The sequence below is a fragment of the Ruditapes philippinarum genome, unplaced genomic scaffold (genome assembly GCF_026571515.1).
Source record: "Ruditapes philippinarum isolate M1 unplaced genomic scaffold, ASM2657151v2 ctg402_1_1_1_1, whole genome shotgun sequence".
NCBI classification, from domain to species: Eukaryota; Metazoa; Mollusca; class Bivalvia; order Venerida; family Veneridae; genus Ruditapes; species Ruditapes philippinarum.
In genome coordinates, this window is record NW_026858860.1 from 175,026 (window position 1) to 195,434 (window position 20,409).

The following is a 20,409-nucleotide window of genomic DNA, read 5'->3' on the forward strand; positions in this document are numbered from 1 at the left end:
ATAGAACATAAATCATACTAAATGTAAACATATGCCTATAAATTTGTATGTTTTGAACAGTTTAAGGATTGCACTTATAAATAAAACCTAAAAACAAGAACTTTGCATCAAATTATTTTTTGCCAAAATATTGGGCAAAAATCCATGGTTATTTCTGCAAGAACATTTAAATTTAAGAGGGACATAATTCTGGAAAAAGAAGTCAAGCTAAAGTATTGCATCTTGTCACATATGGTTCGAGTGATAATACTTGTAAACATAAGAAAAAAAGAAAGAAGTTAAAGAAAAGAAACAACATTTTTTTCATGAAATTCAGAGTTTAAAGGGAGTAATTCTGATAATTTTGGTGCTAGAGTTGAAAACATTGTTAAATATGATGTGGTTGATGATCAGAAGCATATATTTTAAGTCTGAAGTAAATACCTTTAGAAATTAAGAGATTCGTTAAACCTTTACTCAGAAGCCTGGATGCGGGGGCTGAAGCTGGACGAATAGGAGAGCCCTCAATATACTCCCTTAAGTCGAGCTTAAAATGATGTGCATAAATCAATACTGCAATCTATACATATTAAAAGTTTCTTAAAAATGTTATTAAGTAATTTATGAGTTTTCACAAATTTGTTATATTTGCCCTATTTTAAGCCTTTTTGTTACCCATAGCAAAGACATTTTCCAACATGGCATGCATAATTTCCAGACTGCCATTAAGGTCTATCAAAAATAAATTGTTATGTTTATGCTTGTAGAGGATTCATTCAAAAATAATATAAAGTTATAGCCATTCATAGTAAAAATTAAACAAAATTTAGAAATTAGACCTTGAAGGTCAGTCATTAACAAATGAAGGTCAGGTTTTGTCTGGACTACTTAAAGGTCTTGTCCAAAGGGTACAAAGCATAAAGACAATACTGTTACACCAAGAAATTAAAATGTTTTGACCAAGAATAAAGTTTTGGGATGGGAACAGCATGCAAACTGGAACACTGACACAACTGTAACAATACCTCAATATTTTGCCTTCCAAAAACATAATGTTGAGCTAAAAATCTAGACTGTAAGTTTACCGTTCTAAATGTTGACAGCGTAATTTTAACTCTCCAGTCCGTTTTGAAAATTAGAGATGGGTTTTTGAGAACATATCGCCCACAGAATGGTTCAGTGTTTATAACTCTTGATCCAATATATGTTGAACTTCCACTTTCAAAATTCTGGTAATATGCCCTCTTTCTTGGACTGCTAAACACGGTCGGACACTTGGCTGAAAACATTCCCTTGACTACCCTTGTAATCTACAAAGATTAAAATAATAGTGTCAAAAATTTAATAGAGGAAACTGGTGATAACAATTATGCTTTACAATTATGATTATCTAATGGTTATGATGACAACAACTATTATGATGACAACAACTATTATGATGACAACAACAACAACAACTATTATGATGACAACAACTATTATGATGACAACAACAACTATTATGATGACAACAACTATTATGATGACAACAACAACTATTATGATGACAACAACTATTATGATGACAACAACTATTATGATGACAACAACTATTATGATGACAACAACTATTATGATGACAACAACTATTATGATGACAACAACAACTATTATGATGACAACAACTATTATGATGACAACAACAACTATTATGATGACAACAACAACTATTATGATGACAACAACTATTATGATGACAACAACAACTATTATGATGACAACAACTATTATGATGATGACAACAACAACAACAACTATTATGATGACAACAACTATTATGATGACAACAACAACAACAACTATTATGATGACAACAACTATTATGATGACAACAACTATAATGATGACAACAAATATTATGATGACGAAGATGATTATAATGCATACAACAACAACGACAATGATGATGTTGATGACGAATATCATTATTTTGATTATTATTCTGATGTTGATGATGATGATGGCACAGAAAATAATGATTTGTGAAATGATTGTTGTTGTTGTGTTCAATAATTTGAATATGTCACATTATAAATAATTTGCTTTCTTACTGTTACAGCATCAAGTGAAGCTACAGAGAATGGTTCCGAAACAATGCCTTCAAATTTGAGGGCGACCATGTCTAAATCTGGAACTCCTTTAGTCTGCTCTGTCACAATATATTCTACTCCAGAGCTTTTGGCTACTTCCCTCACATCAACCTTTGGAAAGTCACCTTTAAAACAAAATCATTAAAATATTAAGATATTTATGACATCCAATTGGATTAAAACTCAGGTCCTTGGAATAATGGCATACTGTCTAAAACATAAGGAGGTAATTTCGTAAGTTTGATATGGCGTCAAAAACTGAATAATGTGATGGCAAATAACAATATCGTCAACACATCATGAAGCACATACCTTTAAGTATGGTTTGAGTCAGTAGAAGGTTGCAAGATAATGCCAAGAAAATAGATATATTTTATCAACCGCATTTCCCTTTTGGGGCCTCACACAGAGAGAGGAGCAACACTGGTCAGTGCAGATTTATCATTAACACTGTGAAGTCTTATATTAATGAGTCAGACATAAAAAGTTAAAATATTAGTGTATATTTAGATAATAGGACGATAGATATTCAGATTAATTTGGTAAGAAAAGTTTGTTTTAAAATTTTGTACTTCATTTTCAGGAAAATTATAATGCAAGAAAAAACTTCACCAATATTCTCGGAAAATGGTTGACCTAATTTCAGGCGCCATTATTTATATCACATAGACAAAGGATGCAAAGTATGTTTGCGCTTTCCTTAAAAGAACTTTTATGCGCGGCCTTAGTGCTACATTACCGTACGGCAGAACGAAAATTTTTAGTACGAAACTTACATATCCTTGCACCGATGAATTTCATCGAGTTTGCATACTTCAGAGAATTTGCATAAGGCACATGTATACCACATGTTTCTGTAACTTTTCATTAGTGTACTCTTGAATGCTCGTCATTGTGAGCAAAGTCATTTTATTGCATTCGTACTCATGTTCGATAGTACAGAGCAGACTGGTTTACGATACCAAACAATATTGCATAAAACGGAATGTTTACCAAATTACGAAAAGTTACATAATTACGAAAAAATTACATAATTGTTGTAGTCAATTTTTGATGTTTTCACCGATCTTTGCAAAATAATTTGAGAATATATAGATCTATATCTCAATCGATCTATGAATGGACCGATCTATTAATGGTCGAATAATTTTAACTGACATAATTATGATTATGTTCAATTTCCAGATTGCCATACAATTATGAATTCAGATAGTTCAGAAAATTCGCTCGTGGGCGGAAATGACATAAATTGCGGAGGAAAAGAAAGGGGCCCAAAGCAGGGAAATGCAAAAATGGTAGACTTTGTAGAAAAAGGGGAGCAAAACTTTTAAAACAAGAAACATGGCAATGCCATGAAACCAGGTTTTCAATTATCACCATTGTAGATAAATATGTTGTATTTGAAATACAAATACAAGCAACAAACAATGTAACTATGTGCTATGTAAAACATGAATAATGTAGGAGGAATTGCCACTGAAGAAGTGTTCACTATAATATTATGTATAAGGAAAAAAACAAAGGGCCATAATTAGGTAAAAAACTATCCAATCACAAAACCCCGACAATATGTGCCAGGGTGCTTGATGACAAAGCTTCTGTGAAAGTTTGAACAAAATCCGTTGAGAAATGTAGGACGAGTTCAGCACAGAAGAATTTGTTCACTATAATTATATTGATAATTCTGTATAATGAAAAACAAGTTACAAAGTAGACATGAAATAATATATCATATCTTTTTTAAATTACCTCCAAAGATGATATGACCTTTGACTGCCAAATCAAGTTAAAATCATGTAAACAGGATTTTCAATGTTAATGTCACTGTGACCTTGACCTTGGAGCCAGCCATGCGGAACATGCGTTCTGCACGTCATCTTGATGTGGTAAACATTTGTCTGAAGTTTCATCAAAATTCTTCAAAGGGTTGAAGAGTTACAGAGCGGACAGGATTTTCAATGTTAATGTCACTGTGACCTTGACCTTGGAGCCAGCCATGCGGAACATGCGTTCTGCACGTCATCTTGATGTGGTAAACATTTGTCTGAAGTTTCATCAAAATTCTTCAAAGGGTTGAAGAGTTACAGAGCGGACAGGATTTTCAATGTTAATGTCACTGTGACCTTGACCTTGGAGCCAGCCATGCGGAACATGCGTTCTGCACGTCATCTTGATGTGGTAAACATTTGTCTGAAGTTTCATCAAAATTCTTCAAAGGGTTGAAGAGTTACAGAGCGGACACAATTTCGTTTGACACCCGAAGTTAAAATCATGTAAACAGGATTTTCAATGTTAATGTCACTGTGACCTTGACCTTGGAGCCAGCAATGCGGAACATGCGTTCTGCACGTCATCTTGATGTGGTAAACATTTGTCTGAAGTTTCATCAAAATTCTTCAAAGGGTTGAAGAGTTACAGAGCGGACAGGATTTTCAATGTTAATGTCACTGTGACCTTGACCTTGGAGCCAGCCATGCGGAACATGCGTTCTGCACGTCATCTTGATGTGGTAAACATTTGTCTGAAGTTTCATCAAAATTCTTCAAAGGGTTGAAGAGTTACAGAGCGGACACAATTTCGTTTGACGCCCGAAGTTAAAATCATGTAAACAGGATTTTCAATGTTAATGTCACTGTGACCTTGACCTTGGAGCCAGCCATGCGGAACATGCGTTCTGCACGTCATCTTGATGTGGTAAACATTTGTCTGAAGTTTCATCAAAATTCTTCAAAGGGTTGAAGAGTTACAGAGCGGACAGGATTTTCAATGTTAATGTCACTGTGACCTTGACCTTGGAGCCAGCCATGCGGAACATGCGTTCTGCACGTCATTTTGATGTGGTAAACATTTGTCTGAAGTTTCATCAAAATTCTTCAAAGGGTTGAAGAGTTACAGAGCGGACACAATTTCGTTTGACGCCCGCCCATCCGCCCATCCGCCCATCCGCCCAGCCGCCCAGCCGCCCAGCCGCCCATCCGCCCGCCATACCCCAATCTAATAACCAGGATTTTCAAAATTGAAAACCTGGTTAAAAACTATGGCAGAATTATCTGCCCAGAGCAAGAAAATAAACATTGTTGTTAACACCGTAGAACAATTAAAGTCCGGCATGTAGACTATAAAGTTACAAAATGAAAAGGGACAGGGCACAAGTTCTGGCCATCCAGAAATAAATATACCCACAGAAAATGATGAAGAATCTGATTCTATGCAAATGTACTCAAAATCAAAATAGGCCAGCGGAAGAGACAAGCTGCCAAAGAGCAAACAAGAGAAATAAGTCATCCTATACTTACATCAGTTCAGATGAAGATGACGCTGATAATGAAAATTTAGACGATTTTTTGTCATCACCGAAACAAAAGGACACTAAAGATTCCGAATTCCTTCAAGAATTAGAAGATTTATTTGAAGAAAAGGAAGTAACGGGTGTCCAAATGTCAAAAAGGTTAAGTAAAATTGTAAACAAATCAATGCGAGTCGAAATTGATTAAAAGAGGTTGAAAGGCCTCAAGAAAAAACATCGAAGACCAGTCAATACAGATCAACTGCAGACACCTGGGATAGAGCCTTTTATATGGAGGGACCTCCCAACTTTGACCAAAGCAGTTGATGCCAAAATGCAAAGAGCAGTGAGCGATATGTCTGCCTGCCTGGTTCCAATGATCAGATCACTGGACATTATCCAAGAAGCTGACAACTATGACAGGAATCAGGTAAAAGACTTGGTCGGGGACAGCTTCAAGATGTTGGTTTATACTATTTCTTCGACCAACAAAGCCAGAAAGGTCAAACTACTGAAGGATATTCAACCAGCGTACAAAGCCACATGTGCAAAGTCAAAAACATCTGCAACTCTTTTATTTGGCGACACACTGAAGGAGGACCTGAAAGTTGCAGGTGAAAAAGCACTGCATATCACGTCTTACAGCGCTAAGAAGAGTTCTTTTTTAGGCAGACGACAAGTCCCTCAACACAATCGAAATCCTCAAGGGACCTATTACAAAAAACCTCAGGTGCACAACCGAAATCAACATCAACCAAGACCATATGGGCAGGCCTTCCATCAAATGAAGGCACAACAGACAACGAGACATCGCAAAAAATAAATGTAAATAGCAACATATCAAATCTGACAAATACCACTGACAATTTTGTTGCAGGAAAAACACAAAATTATTATTTTAACTGGAAATCACTTACAAATGATAAGTGGCTACTTCAAACTATAACAGGCTATCACGTAGAATTGGTCGAAATACCCTTTCAACATACAATTCCAAAAGCATTATCATTTAATGTGTCGCAGCAAAATTTAATTGAGTCTGAATTAAACAGATTTCTTAATTGCAACATCATTGAAAAAGTAGATAATATAACACAAAGAGATGAATTTATTTCAAATATGACCGAAAAAAGATGGTAAAATTAGAATTATTCTTAATCTTAAACAATTTAACGATAGCTTTATGGATAATATTCACTTTAAAATGGAAACATTACAACATGCAATCAACTCCATGTGAAAAGATTGTTTTTTCGCATCTGTAGATCTGTCTGAAGCATTTTACTCCATCCCTATTCGAATGCAAGACAGAAAATACTTCAGGCTTATTCATAATGGTCAAAAATATCAATTTACCGCTTTAGTTATGGGTTTAACCACATCCCCAAGGGTTTTTACTAAAGTGATGAAACCTGTATTTGCTTTTCTCAGAGGGAAAGATCATATTAGTTCAGCGTACATAGATGATTTTTGTCTACATTTGCTGAATGCCAAAACAAGAGCGATCAGTAATCACATGTGTCGCCTTATGATGGCCAATTTTATGTTGGGACAAGTTTTGTGACAGACGGACAGTGCACAACTAGACTTGGTACTGATCATTCCTGTAAAGTTTGGATAAAATTGCACCAGTAGTTTATGAGGAGTAGTCCGGACAAGCTTTTGTGTATCTGGCAACACACAGAAACAAGAGCGATCAGAAATCACATGTGTCGCCTCATGATGGCCAATTTCATGTTGGGACAAATTTTGTGACAGACAGACGGACAGTGCATAACTAGACTTGGTACTGATCATTCCTGTAAAGTTTGGATAAAATTACACCAGTAGTTTATGAGGAGTAGTCTGGACAAGCTTTTGCGTATCTGGCAACACACAGAAAAAAAAAGGGCCATAACTCGGCCAAAAATCATTCAATCAGAAAACCCGTGCAATATGCGCAAGGACTTGAGCTACAGATCAATCCTGTAAAGTTTCATTGAAATTGCATTAGTGGTATAAGAGAAGTAGTCCGGACAAACTTTAAAAATAAAAATTATTAAAGGGCCATAACTCTGACAAAAATCATTGAAGCGGAAAATGCTGACAATATGCACAACTAGACTTGGTACTGATCATTCCTGTAAAGTTTGGATGAAATTGCACCAGTAGTTTATGAGGAGTAGTCTGGACAAGCTTTTGTGTATCTGGCAACACACAGAAAAAAACACCTTTTTATCAAAGGGCCATAACTCGGCCAAAAATCATTCAACCAAAAAACCCGTGCAATATGCGCAAGGACTTGAGCTACAGATCAATCCTGTAAAGTTTCATTGAAATTGCATTAGTGGTATAAGAGAAGTAGTCCGGACAAACTTTAAAATTAAAAATTATTAAAGGGCCATAACTCTGACAAAAATCATTGAACCGGAAAATGCTGACAATATGCACAACTAGACTTGGTACTGATCATTCCTGTAAAGTTTGGATGAAATTGCACCAGGAGTTTATGAGGAGTAGTCCGGACAAGCTTTTGTGTATCTGGCAACACACAGAAAAAAACACTTTTTTTATCAAAGGGCCATAACTCAACCAAAAATCATTCAACCGGAAAACCAGTGCAATATGCGCAAGGACTTGAGCTATAGATCAATCCTGTAAAGTTTCATTGAAATTGCATTAGTGTTATAAGAGAAGTAGTCCGGACAAACTTTAAAAATAAAAATTATTAAAGGGCCATAACTCTGACAAAAATCATTGAAGCGGAAAATGCTGACAATATGCACAACTAGACTTGGTACTGATCATTCCTGTAAAGTTTGGATGAAATTGCACCAGTAGTTTATGAGGAGTAGTCCGGACAAGTTTTGTGACGGACAAACTTATAGTAAAAATGGTAGCCACTGAACCAGGCGTTGAAACTGCCCTTTTATTCTATAAGCCTCTAGAAAAGGTCAAAGACAAATGTATTGAAAGGGCCAAAGGTAATTTTAATAACTTCATGAAACTTCCAGAAACAGTCAAACCAACAATAAATTGGTGGATAAGAAATTTACGAACAAGCAAAAAGCTTGTGTCTCATGGACAGCCTAAATTTGTAATTTATTCTGATGCCTGGAAAAAAGGATATGGGGCTATAAATAAACCACAAATGCTACAACAAATGGTCAGTGGTCTTTGGCAGAACAAAACTTGCATATCAATATTTTAGAATTGAAAGCATGTCAGTTAGCGCTTACTTCATTATGTAAAGACACTACTCAGTGTCATATCAGAATTTACATGGACGATAGCACGGCAATCACCCTCAGAATATTGTGCTTCAAAAATATGAGGCCATTCCTTCCATTTGCATTGTAAACATTTTAAAAGAATACATCCGCAGGACAAAACCTTTATGACACAATGAAACAAAATTATTGATCAGCACTCAAAAACCACACAAAGCAGTATCACATCAAACAATTTCATGTTGGGTAAAACACATTTTAATAAAGGCAGGAATTAATAATAAATATGGGCCACATAATACCAGAGCGGCTTCAACATCAGCGGCTAGACTACGTGGGGTGCCTCTAACAACAATCGCAAAAACAGCTGGATGGAAGGGGGCAGAAACATTTGCCAAGTTTTACAATAAAACCATTCAGGAAAAAACAGTACAAAAGGCAATACAAACAAGTAAAAAATAGTTGAGTATTTAACAGTGCCATAATATATATCTTACTGAGCAAAGAACTTAGACAACTTAAATTTAATCTGAATCAAGTTAATCTAATATGTTTATAACAACACAAATTTCTTTGCTTTACATAGAATAGTAATAATTAAATGTTTATTTAGATTAGAAAATATGAATTGTTAGAACTTACTTAGAAGTTAGATTAAAAACAATGACAACAACATAAAAAGTTCTTAAAAATTTTACCTTTCATTGACAGGAAAAACTGCATAATTTTAAATGCACTAAAGAGTCAACTCTAAAATCTCTGTGTGAGGCCCCAAAAGAAATATGCGGTTGATAAAATGGAAAGATTAAGCGAGACTTACCTTAGGAAGTTGAAGTTTGATCGGTATTTTATCAACCGCAATCACTTTTGGGATCACACACCCACCCAATTGCCCACCCTGTTAACTATGATTGATTCTTTACGCATTATCATCACTAGATCATGTTTAAAAACTTGACATGATCTGATGATGGCTCTAAAGACTGACCAGTGTTGCTGATAAGCCAGCTTTACCAACTCCATTTCAAGTAGCGAAACTGATAGCGAACAGCATGGATCCTGATCAGACCGCGCGAATGCGCTGGCTGGTCTGGATCCATGCCTGTTGCAAACGCACTATGTTGGTTTTGTTGTGATGCAGCTCATTTATCATGAAAACAAGAATTCGTAATAGAGTTACCAACATCCTCCGCCTGGGGGAAGATTTATATGAAGCTATTTATTGTGCTATTTTAAAAGCTTGAGATATGGATAAAAGGACTTTCAGTCCAAAATTATCAATGATCAATGCTAGATCTGCAAATGCAAAAATAAATTTATTAAACAAATAAAATGAATGTTAAGCTTTGACCTCTTAGTGTGACCTTGACATTGGAGCTAGGGGTCCAGGTGTTGTGCATGACATATCGTCTTATTATTGTAACTATTTGTACCAAGTATTTTCAAAATCCCTTGAACTATGAAGAAGTTATAGATGGGACACAAAATATACCCTCTAACAGACTATGTTAATCTTTGACCTCTTCATGTGACTTTGACCTTGGAGGTAGGGACACTGGTGTAACACATGACATATCATCTTATCATTGTGACTATTTGTGCCAAGTATTTTCAAAATCCCTTGATCTATGAAGAAGTTATGGACGGGACACAAAATATACCATATCACAGACTGTTAACCTTTGACCTCTAAGTTTGACCTTGACCTTGGAGGTAGGGGTGCAGGTGTTGTACTTGACATATTGTCTTATTATTGTGACTATTTGTACCAAGTTATTTCAAAATCCTTTAAATTATGAAGAAGTTCTAGATCAGACACAATATATACACTTTATAACAGACTATGTTAATTTTTGACCTCGAAATGTGACCTTGACCTTGGAGGTAGGGATGCAGGTGTTGCGCATGACACATTGTCTAAGTATAGTGACTATTTGTGTCAAGTATTTTCAAAATCCTTTGATATATGAAAAAGTTATGGACAGGACACAAAATATACACTATAACAGACTATGTTAATCTTTGACCTCCAACTGTGACCTTGACCTTGGAGGTAGGTGACCAATTGTTGCGCATGACACATCATCTCATTATTGTGAACAATTGTGGCAAGTATTTACAAAATCCCTTCAAAGATAAGAAAGTTATAGACCAGACACGACATATATCCTCAAATAGAAAATGTTGACCTTGAATGAGCAAGTGCGACCTTGACCCTAGAGGTAGGGGTCTGGTTGTTGTGCATGATACATCGTCTTATTATAACAAACATTTATGCCAAGTTATTTCAGATTCCTTTAATAAATGACAAAGTTATGGACCGGACACGGAAGTGTGACGGACGGACAGACGGACGTCCTGTGAGTGCAGACGGACAGAAAGACGGAAGGAGCCTATTTCTATATCCCCTTTTTTCTTCGGAAAGGTGGGGGACAATAAAAATTAAATCTGCTGTCTCAATTAGTATGGTTTTCGTTTGGACATAAATTAATCAGAGTGGTATTAACAAGTAAGTATACCTCTCCTTGACTGAAATGTAAGTTGATATGAGGGTGGGTCAGATGAACTTCTTTCAACAAGAATGGACTCGTTTGCTCCCCATATTGGCAAAGATCCAAGAGCTGCTTGTATCAATGAGTCTTCCATTGTCGTCATCAATGGTTCTATAAATAGAATATTAATAATTCGTCAAAATATGTTCACAAGGTCAAAATATGTTTGTTACTGATCAATTTACTGGGCTTAAAATAACCTATCTTAGAAATAATTTCAATTTTGTACTTTTGCAATATCAGAACTGGCTAAAATGATTTTGTTATTGTATGACTTCTCTAGTTAAACCAACACATGTTTATAAATATGAAAATTACATGCTTATAATATAAGCCTTTGTTTATGAATGAAATCAATTTTTTTGGTTAAATTAAGTAATGTGATACAAAGAAGCAATTGATCGTGTAATTATATTTTCCTTTAAAGGGACTCCACTGAGGTTAAAAAGCCTAAAAACCTAACATTTGAATTTCTTACTTAAATGGGCTTGGGCCAAAAATATATGCAAAGATAAATAAGAAATATACTTTGAAATAAATTGAAAATCGTATTTTTATGCTTTTCTTAGCCCTATTTGAGTGAAAAGCGTTTAAATGCTTTTCATTCTGGGTCATTTTTTACAATTTGAATAATTATTCTGGAAAAACAAAGTGAGTGAATGATCTGAAATTTTGCACAAAGATTAGTGGTCTAAACCTACATCAAATGGTACATTTATCTGGAAAAAATATTTTCAGTCCCGTCATGTCAAAAAAATCTCAGTGGAGTCCCTTATCATGTTCCATATAATTCTATATCAAATGAAAACTCCTGACAAATCCCAAAATTTTTTAAAAACTGTTATAACCGGTGAATACTCCAAATAATCCTAGTCTAAAAGTGTCTCCTTGCGTAATTTCAACTTTCTGAACTTCTTGGGTGTGGTTTTGACCCGTGAACAACTTAAATGACAGTTGCTGAAATAAAGAAAGTTCATTTGAGAAATCACTTCTGAATTCTTTTTACAGGAAACATGTTTTCCAGTAGAAAATGTTCACAACTTAACCTTTTCCCTTATATAAGTGTGTATCAACAGCTTTTCCGCCCCCCCTTTTTTTGAGGCCTCAAACAGTGAAAAAATGCCCTATTTAGGCCCCTGGAATCACTGCTTTTCATTTGAGAAATGTTGTTAAAAAAAGTGACCACTTTTTCGGGTCACTTTTTCGGCGCCGTCCCCCATCCAAATGTTACATCAGGGGGTTGCCAGAAAGGGGATGTACCCCCCTTCTGTTTGTGGGGTTTGAAAGGGGATAGTCCCCCTCATCGCCACGAAAATTTTGGACATGTGACAGGCTAAATATGGCCTCAGGTTGATCTTAGGGTAACTAGTAACCGATGCTGAAAAGCCTTTTACTCTATCTTAATTCATTGAGAAGTTGCAGCACTTTGAAGTCCGTTTTGATGGAAAAAAACAATGTAAAATAGTGATTTTTGGCAATTTTGAGACGTCCCCCCCGTTGCCATGGTAACAGGAAATTTACGATTGAGCATGCTGTTACAGAGGCTATGGTGTAGTCAACATTTGTGCCAAGTTTAATGAGTATTGAAGCATTTTTCATAGTTTCATAGCAGTTTGAACTTGTTACAGGAGGCTTTTCAATGAAAACGGCCATTTTTTGCAATATGCTCGTGGGGTAAAAGGTTAAACAGGAAAAACTATACATATATTATTTCCATAAAATAATGTGGTATTTATAGCTCTTATCTCCCCTTTGTCTTGGGCTATTTCCTTATAAATGTTATAATTAATATATGTATACAAAATGTATAAAATGGCAATTTTTTTTCTGGTTTTAAGTTAAAAGTGTTACTATAGATCTAAATTAACTTGTACAACACAAGCAGATATCAAACATATTATATTTTCAACATTGTTACTAGAATGTACGTAACTCATTAGTCATATGATATTGATATCTAACATACATGTAGCAATTATTTACACTCAAAACCATTCAAAACATTATAAGTTTATATTGTTAATTACTTAAAGCCTGTCTTGTGAAATTGATTACCTGTTGTTCTCTTTGCACAGTTGAAGTTATCTTGATAGTTTGAGTTTCTTGCACAGCCCTTGACGTCATGGCCTTAGTTAATTTTGTGTAAAAGGACTTGACCCGCAAGGTTATATTGCCATGGGAACCACTGGCATAGTGAGTAATCTCCAGTAAATATCTATTGACAATGAAATAATAGTGAAATATATATATATATATATATATATTTTTTTTTTTTTTAAATGATCGAAACAGGTTGAGGGGAAAGTCCTTAATAGTACATACATAGTAAACTCCAAAGGTGCATGGGGTCATAACTTTTCATTATACATTATCCCCAAAATGAAAATGTGTCACACTTTATATTATTCCTAATGAGGGGTATACGTTACAATTTCATTACTTATCTTGAAATGGCAATGGTGGATAATCTTACATAAGTAAAATGTTAGTCTGACTCTCATGTATCACTTAATTCTTACGAGATTCATTAGATTCAGCTGCACCATGACAAAACCAACATAGTGTGTTTGGACCGGCATGGATCCAGACCAGACTGAGCATCCGCGATATCTGATCAGGATCCATACAGTTCGCTTACAAACCATATTACAAGAAGAGAACCTGATATCCTGATCAGACTATGCTGATGAGCAGTCTGGCTTTGATCCATGCTGGTGGCAAACACACTATGTTGGTTTTGTCATGGGGCAGCTCATTTATTCTCGATGAGAAAATCAGTAAATTTTTTAACTTTTACGAATGTCATAGTATCTCTTCTACCTTATACTTGTTCTTACATATAATTATTTCATTGCATGTTTTTAATCTAAATGTAGTTTTTTTTTACAGTAGCATCATGCCATGTTATCATATATTTCTTTAGCTTCAGTTGAGTAACAGACTTTCCCTATTTTTTATGCTTCTTAGAAACTAGAACTATCGCTGAATGCGATTCATACCCCCATCAATGTCCTTGACAGAAGACAACTTGTTAAGGTGGTTAAGAAATAACTTTAGTGGCACAAATAAATAAAAAAAAAATTATCTCAGGTGAAAAAAAGACTAATTGTACAGGTAATACTATAAATATATATTATCAAGTCATGTTCGAAAACAGTTACAAATAACCTTTCATTTTCCCAATGTACTTAACATTTTATAAGTCAATTTTTGACCTTCAAGTGTGGCCTTGACCTTAAGCTGGAACAAGGGTAAGATGGGTTCTGCACATTGCCCAGAAGGGGTGAACATTTGAATAAAGTTTCAAGAAAATCCTTCCATGAGTATATAATTTATGGAGCGGACACAATATATTGTCTAGTATTGATTGTATGTAAATTTAACGACTTAAAAAGGAGCATAACTTTGTCAAAATGCAATACAGACTTATGAAACTTTACCTGCATATCTTATTTGTGACACCTCATATATCTTTTAAGTTTCAAGCAAATACCTGTGCTAGTTTCAGAAATATTCAAGTACATGCTAAAATTTAAGAACATTTTCTAAGTCAATTTTTGACCTTCAAGTGTGATCTTGACCTTTAGCTGGCACAAAGGTAACATGGATTCTGCACATAACCTTGTTAAGGTGAACATTTGAGTAAAGTTTGAAGATAATTCTTCCATTAGTAAAGGATTTATAGAGCCGACACTTTGTTTTTTGTTTTGTTTTGGGTTTTACGTCACATCGACACAGTATAGGTCATATCTTGACGTTCCAGCTTTACTGTAGAGGAAGACCTCAGGTGCCCTTCCGTGCATTATTTCAGGCACGAACAGGCACCTGAGTAAAACCACCGAAATTCACGACATATTGTCTAATATTTGATTGTATGTAAATTTGAAGACATGTAAATTTGACTTAAAAAGGGGCATAACTTTATTAAAATGCAATACAGAGTTATGAAACCTGACCTGAGCATATCTTAATTGTGACACTTCATATATATTTTAAGTTTCAAGTGAATACCTTGTCTTAAGTTTCAGAAATATTCAAATACATGTTAAAATTTAAGAATATTTTCTAAGTCAATTTTTGACCTTCAAGTGTGACCTTGACCTTAAGCCGGCAAAAGGGTGACATGGGTTCTGCACATAACCTTGTTAATGTGAACATTTGAGCCAAGATTGAAGAAAATCTTTCAAATAATGTAGGACTTACCGAGCGGACACATCATACTGTCTTATATTTGATTGATTGATGTTTGACCTTCAATTGTGACCTTGACCTTGAGCTAACACATGGGCAACATGGGTTCTGCACATCCCCTTGTTGAGGTGAACATTTGAGCCAAGTTTGAAGAAAATCCTTCAATTAGTGTAGGACTTACAGAGCAGACACGACATACTGTCTTATATTTCATTGTTTGATATTTGACCTTCAATTGTGACCTTGACCTTGAGCTGACACATTGGTAACATGGGTTCTGCACATTCCCTTGATGAGGTGAACATTTGAGCCAAGTTTGAAGAAAATCTTTCAAATAGTGTAGGACTTACAGAGCAGACACGACATACTGTCTTATATTTGATTGTGTTTGATATTTGACCTTCAATTGTGACCTTGACCTTGAGCTGACACATTGGTAACATGGGTTCTGCACATTCCCTTGATGAGGTGAACATTTGAGCCAAGTTTGAAGAAAATCTTTCAAATAGTGTAGGACTTACAGAGCAGACACGACATACTGTCTTATATTTGATTGTGTTTGATATTTGACCTTCAATTGTGACCTTGACCTTGAGCTGACACATTGGTAACATGGGTTCTGCACATTCCCTTGATGAGGTGAACATTTGAGCCAAGTTTGAAGAAAATCCTTCAATTGGTATAGGATCTATAGAGCGGACACGAAAATGGAGACAGACCGACTGACCGACACGACAAAGCGAATCCATTAGAGCCCCTCCCCCCCCCACATTTTGTGGTGGGGGTATAATAATTGCCGGAATATAAGTTAACTGTACCACTGAAGATGACATGTGTAAAATAATTCAGTCAAATACCTTATTTCATTTAACATCATTCGTTTAGATGATCCCGTAGAATTTATAGATGTAACAGTTTCCGTCTGCAGATAAAAAAAAAATGTGCAAAGTGATAAAATCATTCAACTCGGTAAAGGGTTTCTGAACGTGATAAAACATAATCAATTGTAATTTTATAGGTTGTTTTTTTTTACTTTGTTTTTTTAATCATTATATCCATCATATTACTGGTAGAGACATGCCTGAAGTGCCACTCTGTGTGGTATTTCAGGAACAAGCCAGGCAATTACAATTCAAAGTCTCTGGGAATATTTGAACTCACAGCAATATGGCGCAAAGGATTCAATGTCAACGAGACTGCAACTTAACAACATACTATTCTAATGCTGTCTAATGTAAATAATATAACAACTAGAAATGTGTCATCATGCCACGGATGCCCCCGCATGCAGCCAAAATTTCAAATGTTATAATATTTAGTTCCAAATTTGTTTGCACAAATTATTTTTTTCATTCTAAGTTCAAAGCCCTTAAAACTTTTCAATGTTAACACAAACCATTTTTATACAATGTTCAAGGCACTGAAATTATTCAGTCTTAACCATTTTTATACAATGTTCAAGGCACTGAAATTATTCAGTCTTAACCTTTTAAAAATAGCATATTGCATATTTGTAGCCAACATAATGGCTATATACATTTCCACAAAAGTATGAGTGCTGAAACTGAAAGTTCAAAATTTTTCCAACATTCAGGAAAGATAAGTTTGTCTAAAATCATTGAACCACGACCAAATTCAAACTTAAACTGCTTATAATAATTCCTAAGATGTATCTATATTATTTTCAAAGTGAAAGGGACATAACTCTGCCAAAAAATCATCGAACCATGACCAAATTCCAACTTGACCTGCGCATTCCTTTGACATATCCATTTGTCAATTTTGAGTTGAATATGTAACACTGTTGGGTTGATAATGAACAGAAACTGTAAATTTCATATCATTTTCAAAGTGAAAGGGGCATTACTCTGCCAAAAATCATTGAACCATGACCAGATTCGAACTTGGTCTGCGCATTCCAAAAACATATCCATATGTCAAATTTGAGTTGAATGTGTAATATTGTTGGGGAGATAATAAACGGAAACTGAAAATTTCATATTATTTTTAAAGTGAAAGGGGCATAACTCTGCCAAAAATCATCGAACCATGACCAAATTTGAAATTGACCTGCGCATTCCTTTGACGTATCAATATGTCAAATTTGAGTTGAATGTTTAATACTGTTGGGGAGATAATAAACAGAAACTGAAAATTTCATATTATTTCCAAAGTAAAAGGGGCATAACTCTGCCAAAAATCATCGAACCATGACCAAATTTGAACTTGGCCTGCGCATTCCTTTGACGTATCGATATGTCAAGTTTGAGCTAAATGTGTTGTACGATTTGGGAGATAATGAACGGAAACTGAAAATTTCATATTATTTTCAAAGTGAAAGGGGCATAACTCTGCCAAAAATCATTGAACCATGACCAAATTTGAACTTGACCTGCGCATTCCTTTGACGTATCCATATGTCAAGTTTGAATTGAATGTGTTGTACCATTGGGGAGTTAATGAACGGAAACTGAAAATTTCATATTATTTTCAAAGTAAAAGGGGCATAACTCTGCCAAAAATCATCGAACCATGACCAAATTTGAACTTGACCTGTATTTTCTCATGACATATCAATATGTCAAGTTTGAGTTGAATGTGTTGTACCGTTGGGGAGATAATGAACGGAAACTGAAAATTTCATATTATTTTCAAAGTAAAAGGGGCATAACTCTGCCAAAAATCATTGAACCATGACCAATTTCGAACTTGACCTGTATTTTCTCATGACATATCCATATGTCAATTTTGAATTGAATGTTTTGAACCGTTTGGGAGATAATGAACGGAAACTGAAAATTTCATATTATTTTCAATGTAAAAGGGGCATAACTCTGCCAAAAATCATCAAACCATGACCAAATTCAAACTTGACCTGTATTTTTTCATGACATATCCATATGTCAAATTTGAGTTCAATATGTGCAAGGGTTATTAAGATAATGAACGGAAACTGATGATGACGGAAGGACGGAATGACGGAACAGGGTAACACTATATGCCCCTGCCATTATATGGCGGGGGCATAAAAACATACACACCTAGACATACAAAAGACGTAAATTAACCACTTTTAATGTGTCATGTTCATAAGTGATAGGCCATCTGTCAAATATTTATGTTGGCCATAATTAATAAAAGAAAATGAGGATTAATGAATCTTTAAAAACCTAGCTCAAGCTAGCTCTTTTAAAATACCCCATCAACATATAGCCTAGCTCCACTATTTGCATAAAGTTGGAATTGGTATTCTCCACGGTGAGGTGGTCGAAAGTATGTTGTCATTCTGCTTGCGTGTGCAGCAGTTATATCGCCCCAATTTTCACTGTCGAAATACGTTTCATCGATCGTTTTTGAATTGTAGCGGTGATTGGAGCTATTGAGGGACAAAATATTGTCCAGGTCATTTTCTCCTTTTGTTGTCCATGTCCAGTACTCGAAATGAACACCCCTGTTTCCCTCAAATTTAGATGCTGTATACTGTGGGTCTGCAGCCACGATACATTCTACATATTCGTCAGTGACATTTTTGACGTCACAAACAGTGTCTGAAACAATACATATGAGCCGTGTCATGACAAACCCAACATAGTGCGTTTGCGACCAGCATGGATCCAGACCAGCCTGCGCATCTGCACAGTCTGATCAGGATCTATGCTGTTCGCTTACAAACCCTATAACAAGTAGAGAAACTAATTACGAACAGCATGGATCCTGATCAGACTGTGAGGATGCGCAGGCTGGTCTGGATCCATGCTGGTCGCAAACCCATTATGTTGGTTTTGTCATGACGCGGCTCATATTTAAAATCTACATAGAAAATAGCTTTCTTATCAATATGCAACTGAGTATGATTAGACAGTAAAACATACTCCTAAAAATCATTTTTAAACCAAATTACAGCGGCAAATTTTTAACAAACTAAAGGAAATTTAACCATTTCGCCTTTGTGTAAAAGATAGGTTTAAAAAAATAGACCCAAAATATATTCTTCAAAATATTGATCATAAGGATGATCACTTGTGCCAAGTTATTTCAAAAAATTTTCAGCGAATAAAAGTATGGAGTTGACAGACAGACAGGCAGAAGGATGAAAATTCTCACAAATTGATACTTATGTGGCTATGCTTTTGCTGTCTCCATTGTTCTTTTAGCGATGTAAGAGAAAATAAGAGTCCGCTTTGCTGACAAAAACCCTTGCTAAAACATTTGACCTCTAAGTGTGACCTTGACCTTGAGCTAAAATTGATGGCATATCATCTCAGTGAGCTGAAATTGAGCCAAGTTTCGTGAAAATCCTTCTAAGAATGCTGGAGATATGGAACAGACACAAAAAGCAGATAGACTTACAGACAGACAGACAGATAAAGGGGATTACTATAGTCTCCTCTTGCTTCATGGGGGAAATTGACAAAAAGGAAGGAATCGTTTGTAAGATATCACATAAGATTGTAGTCAGTTGAAGGGAAATGTAGTATTTGAACTGTAGTTTTATTTAATAAGTAGTAAAAATAATGGTGTTTTACCTCCTACATAAGCCCTCAATTTGGAATAAGGTGCTCTCTCATCAAAATGATTTCCGTAAATAGTAAGTGTCAGACCTCCAGCCTTACTGCCAACTGAATGACTTATACTTGTAATGGCTGAAGTAAAAAATAACATTTGGTTACACAACTGTGTATAGTGTATTGGTTAAATGACTGTAGTTAATGTTTTACAAATTTGTTTATTATATAGAGGATATTTGTTTGTTTGTGTGTATGATTAAATTTTATTTCATCGAGTGGCTTTAAAAACAGTATTCTCAGGAGTGGCATAGCCATGAGTGAGAATACTGTTTTTAAAGTTCACGAGATGAAATAAAATTACATCTCACACAACAAATAAACTAAATTTCTTTTTATTTCATGCTAAAAAACAAGTTTAAACGAAATTTCCATAATATTAACGTAAATATTAAAATCTGTTTTCCCCATTGAGAGCCTCATTTAGTCGGAATTTCTCATTAAAAACAAGAAGTCTTGAGCTGAAAATAAGTCCGACAATCAACGTTAAATGACAGT

At 35.1% G+C, this 20,409-nt stretch overlaps 1 protein-coding gene across 1 annotated transcript in view; it reads right to left on the reverse strand.

Moving 5' to 3' along the window:
• Positions 1-20,038, reverse strand: part of LOC132754507 (fibrocystin-L-like) — a 193,667-nt gene extending 173,629 nt beyond the window's left edge. The window contains exons 1-8 of the mRNA XM_060745147.1: positions 19,873-20,038; positions 18,545-18,894; positions 16,204-16,268; positions 13,211-13,370; positions 12,004-12,112; positions 11,123-11,266; positions 2,070-2,233; positions 1,065-1,289 (exon numbers count right to left, since the gene is read on the reverse strand). Of these exons, the coding sequence (XP_060601130.1) occupies positions 1,065-1,289; positions 2,070-2,233; positions 11,123-11,266; positions 12,004-12,112; positions 13,211-13,370; positions 16,204-16,268; positions 18,545-18,894; positions 19,873-20,008 (1,353 nt within the window). The 5' untranslated portion in view covers positions 20,009-20,038. The remainder of the gene's footprint in view (positions 1-1,064; positions 1,290-2,069; positions 2,234-11,122; positions 11,267-12,003; positions 12,113-13,210; positions 13,371-16,203; positions 16,269-18,544; positions 18,895-19,872) is intronic.
• Between the last annotated feature and the right edge of the window lie 371 nt (positions 20,039-20,409).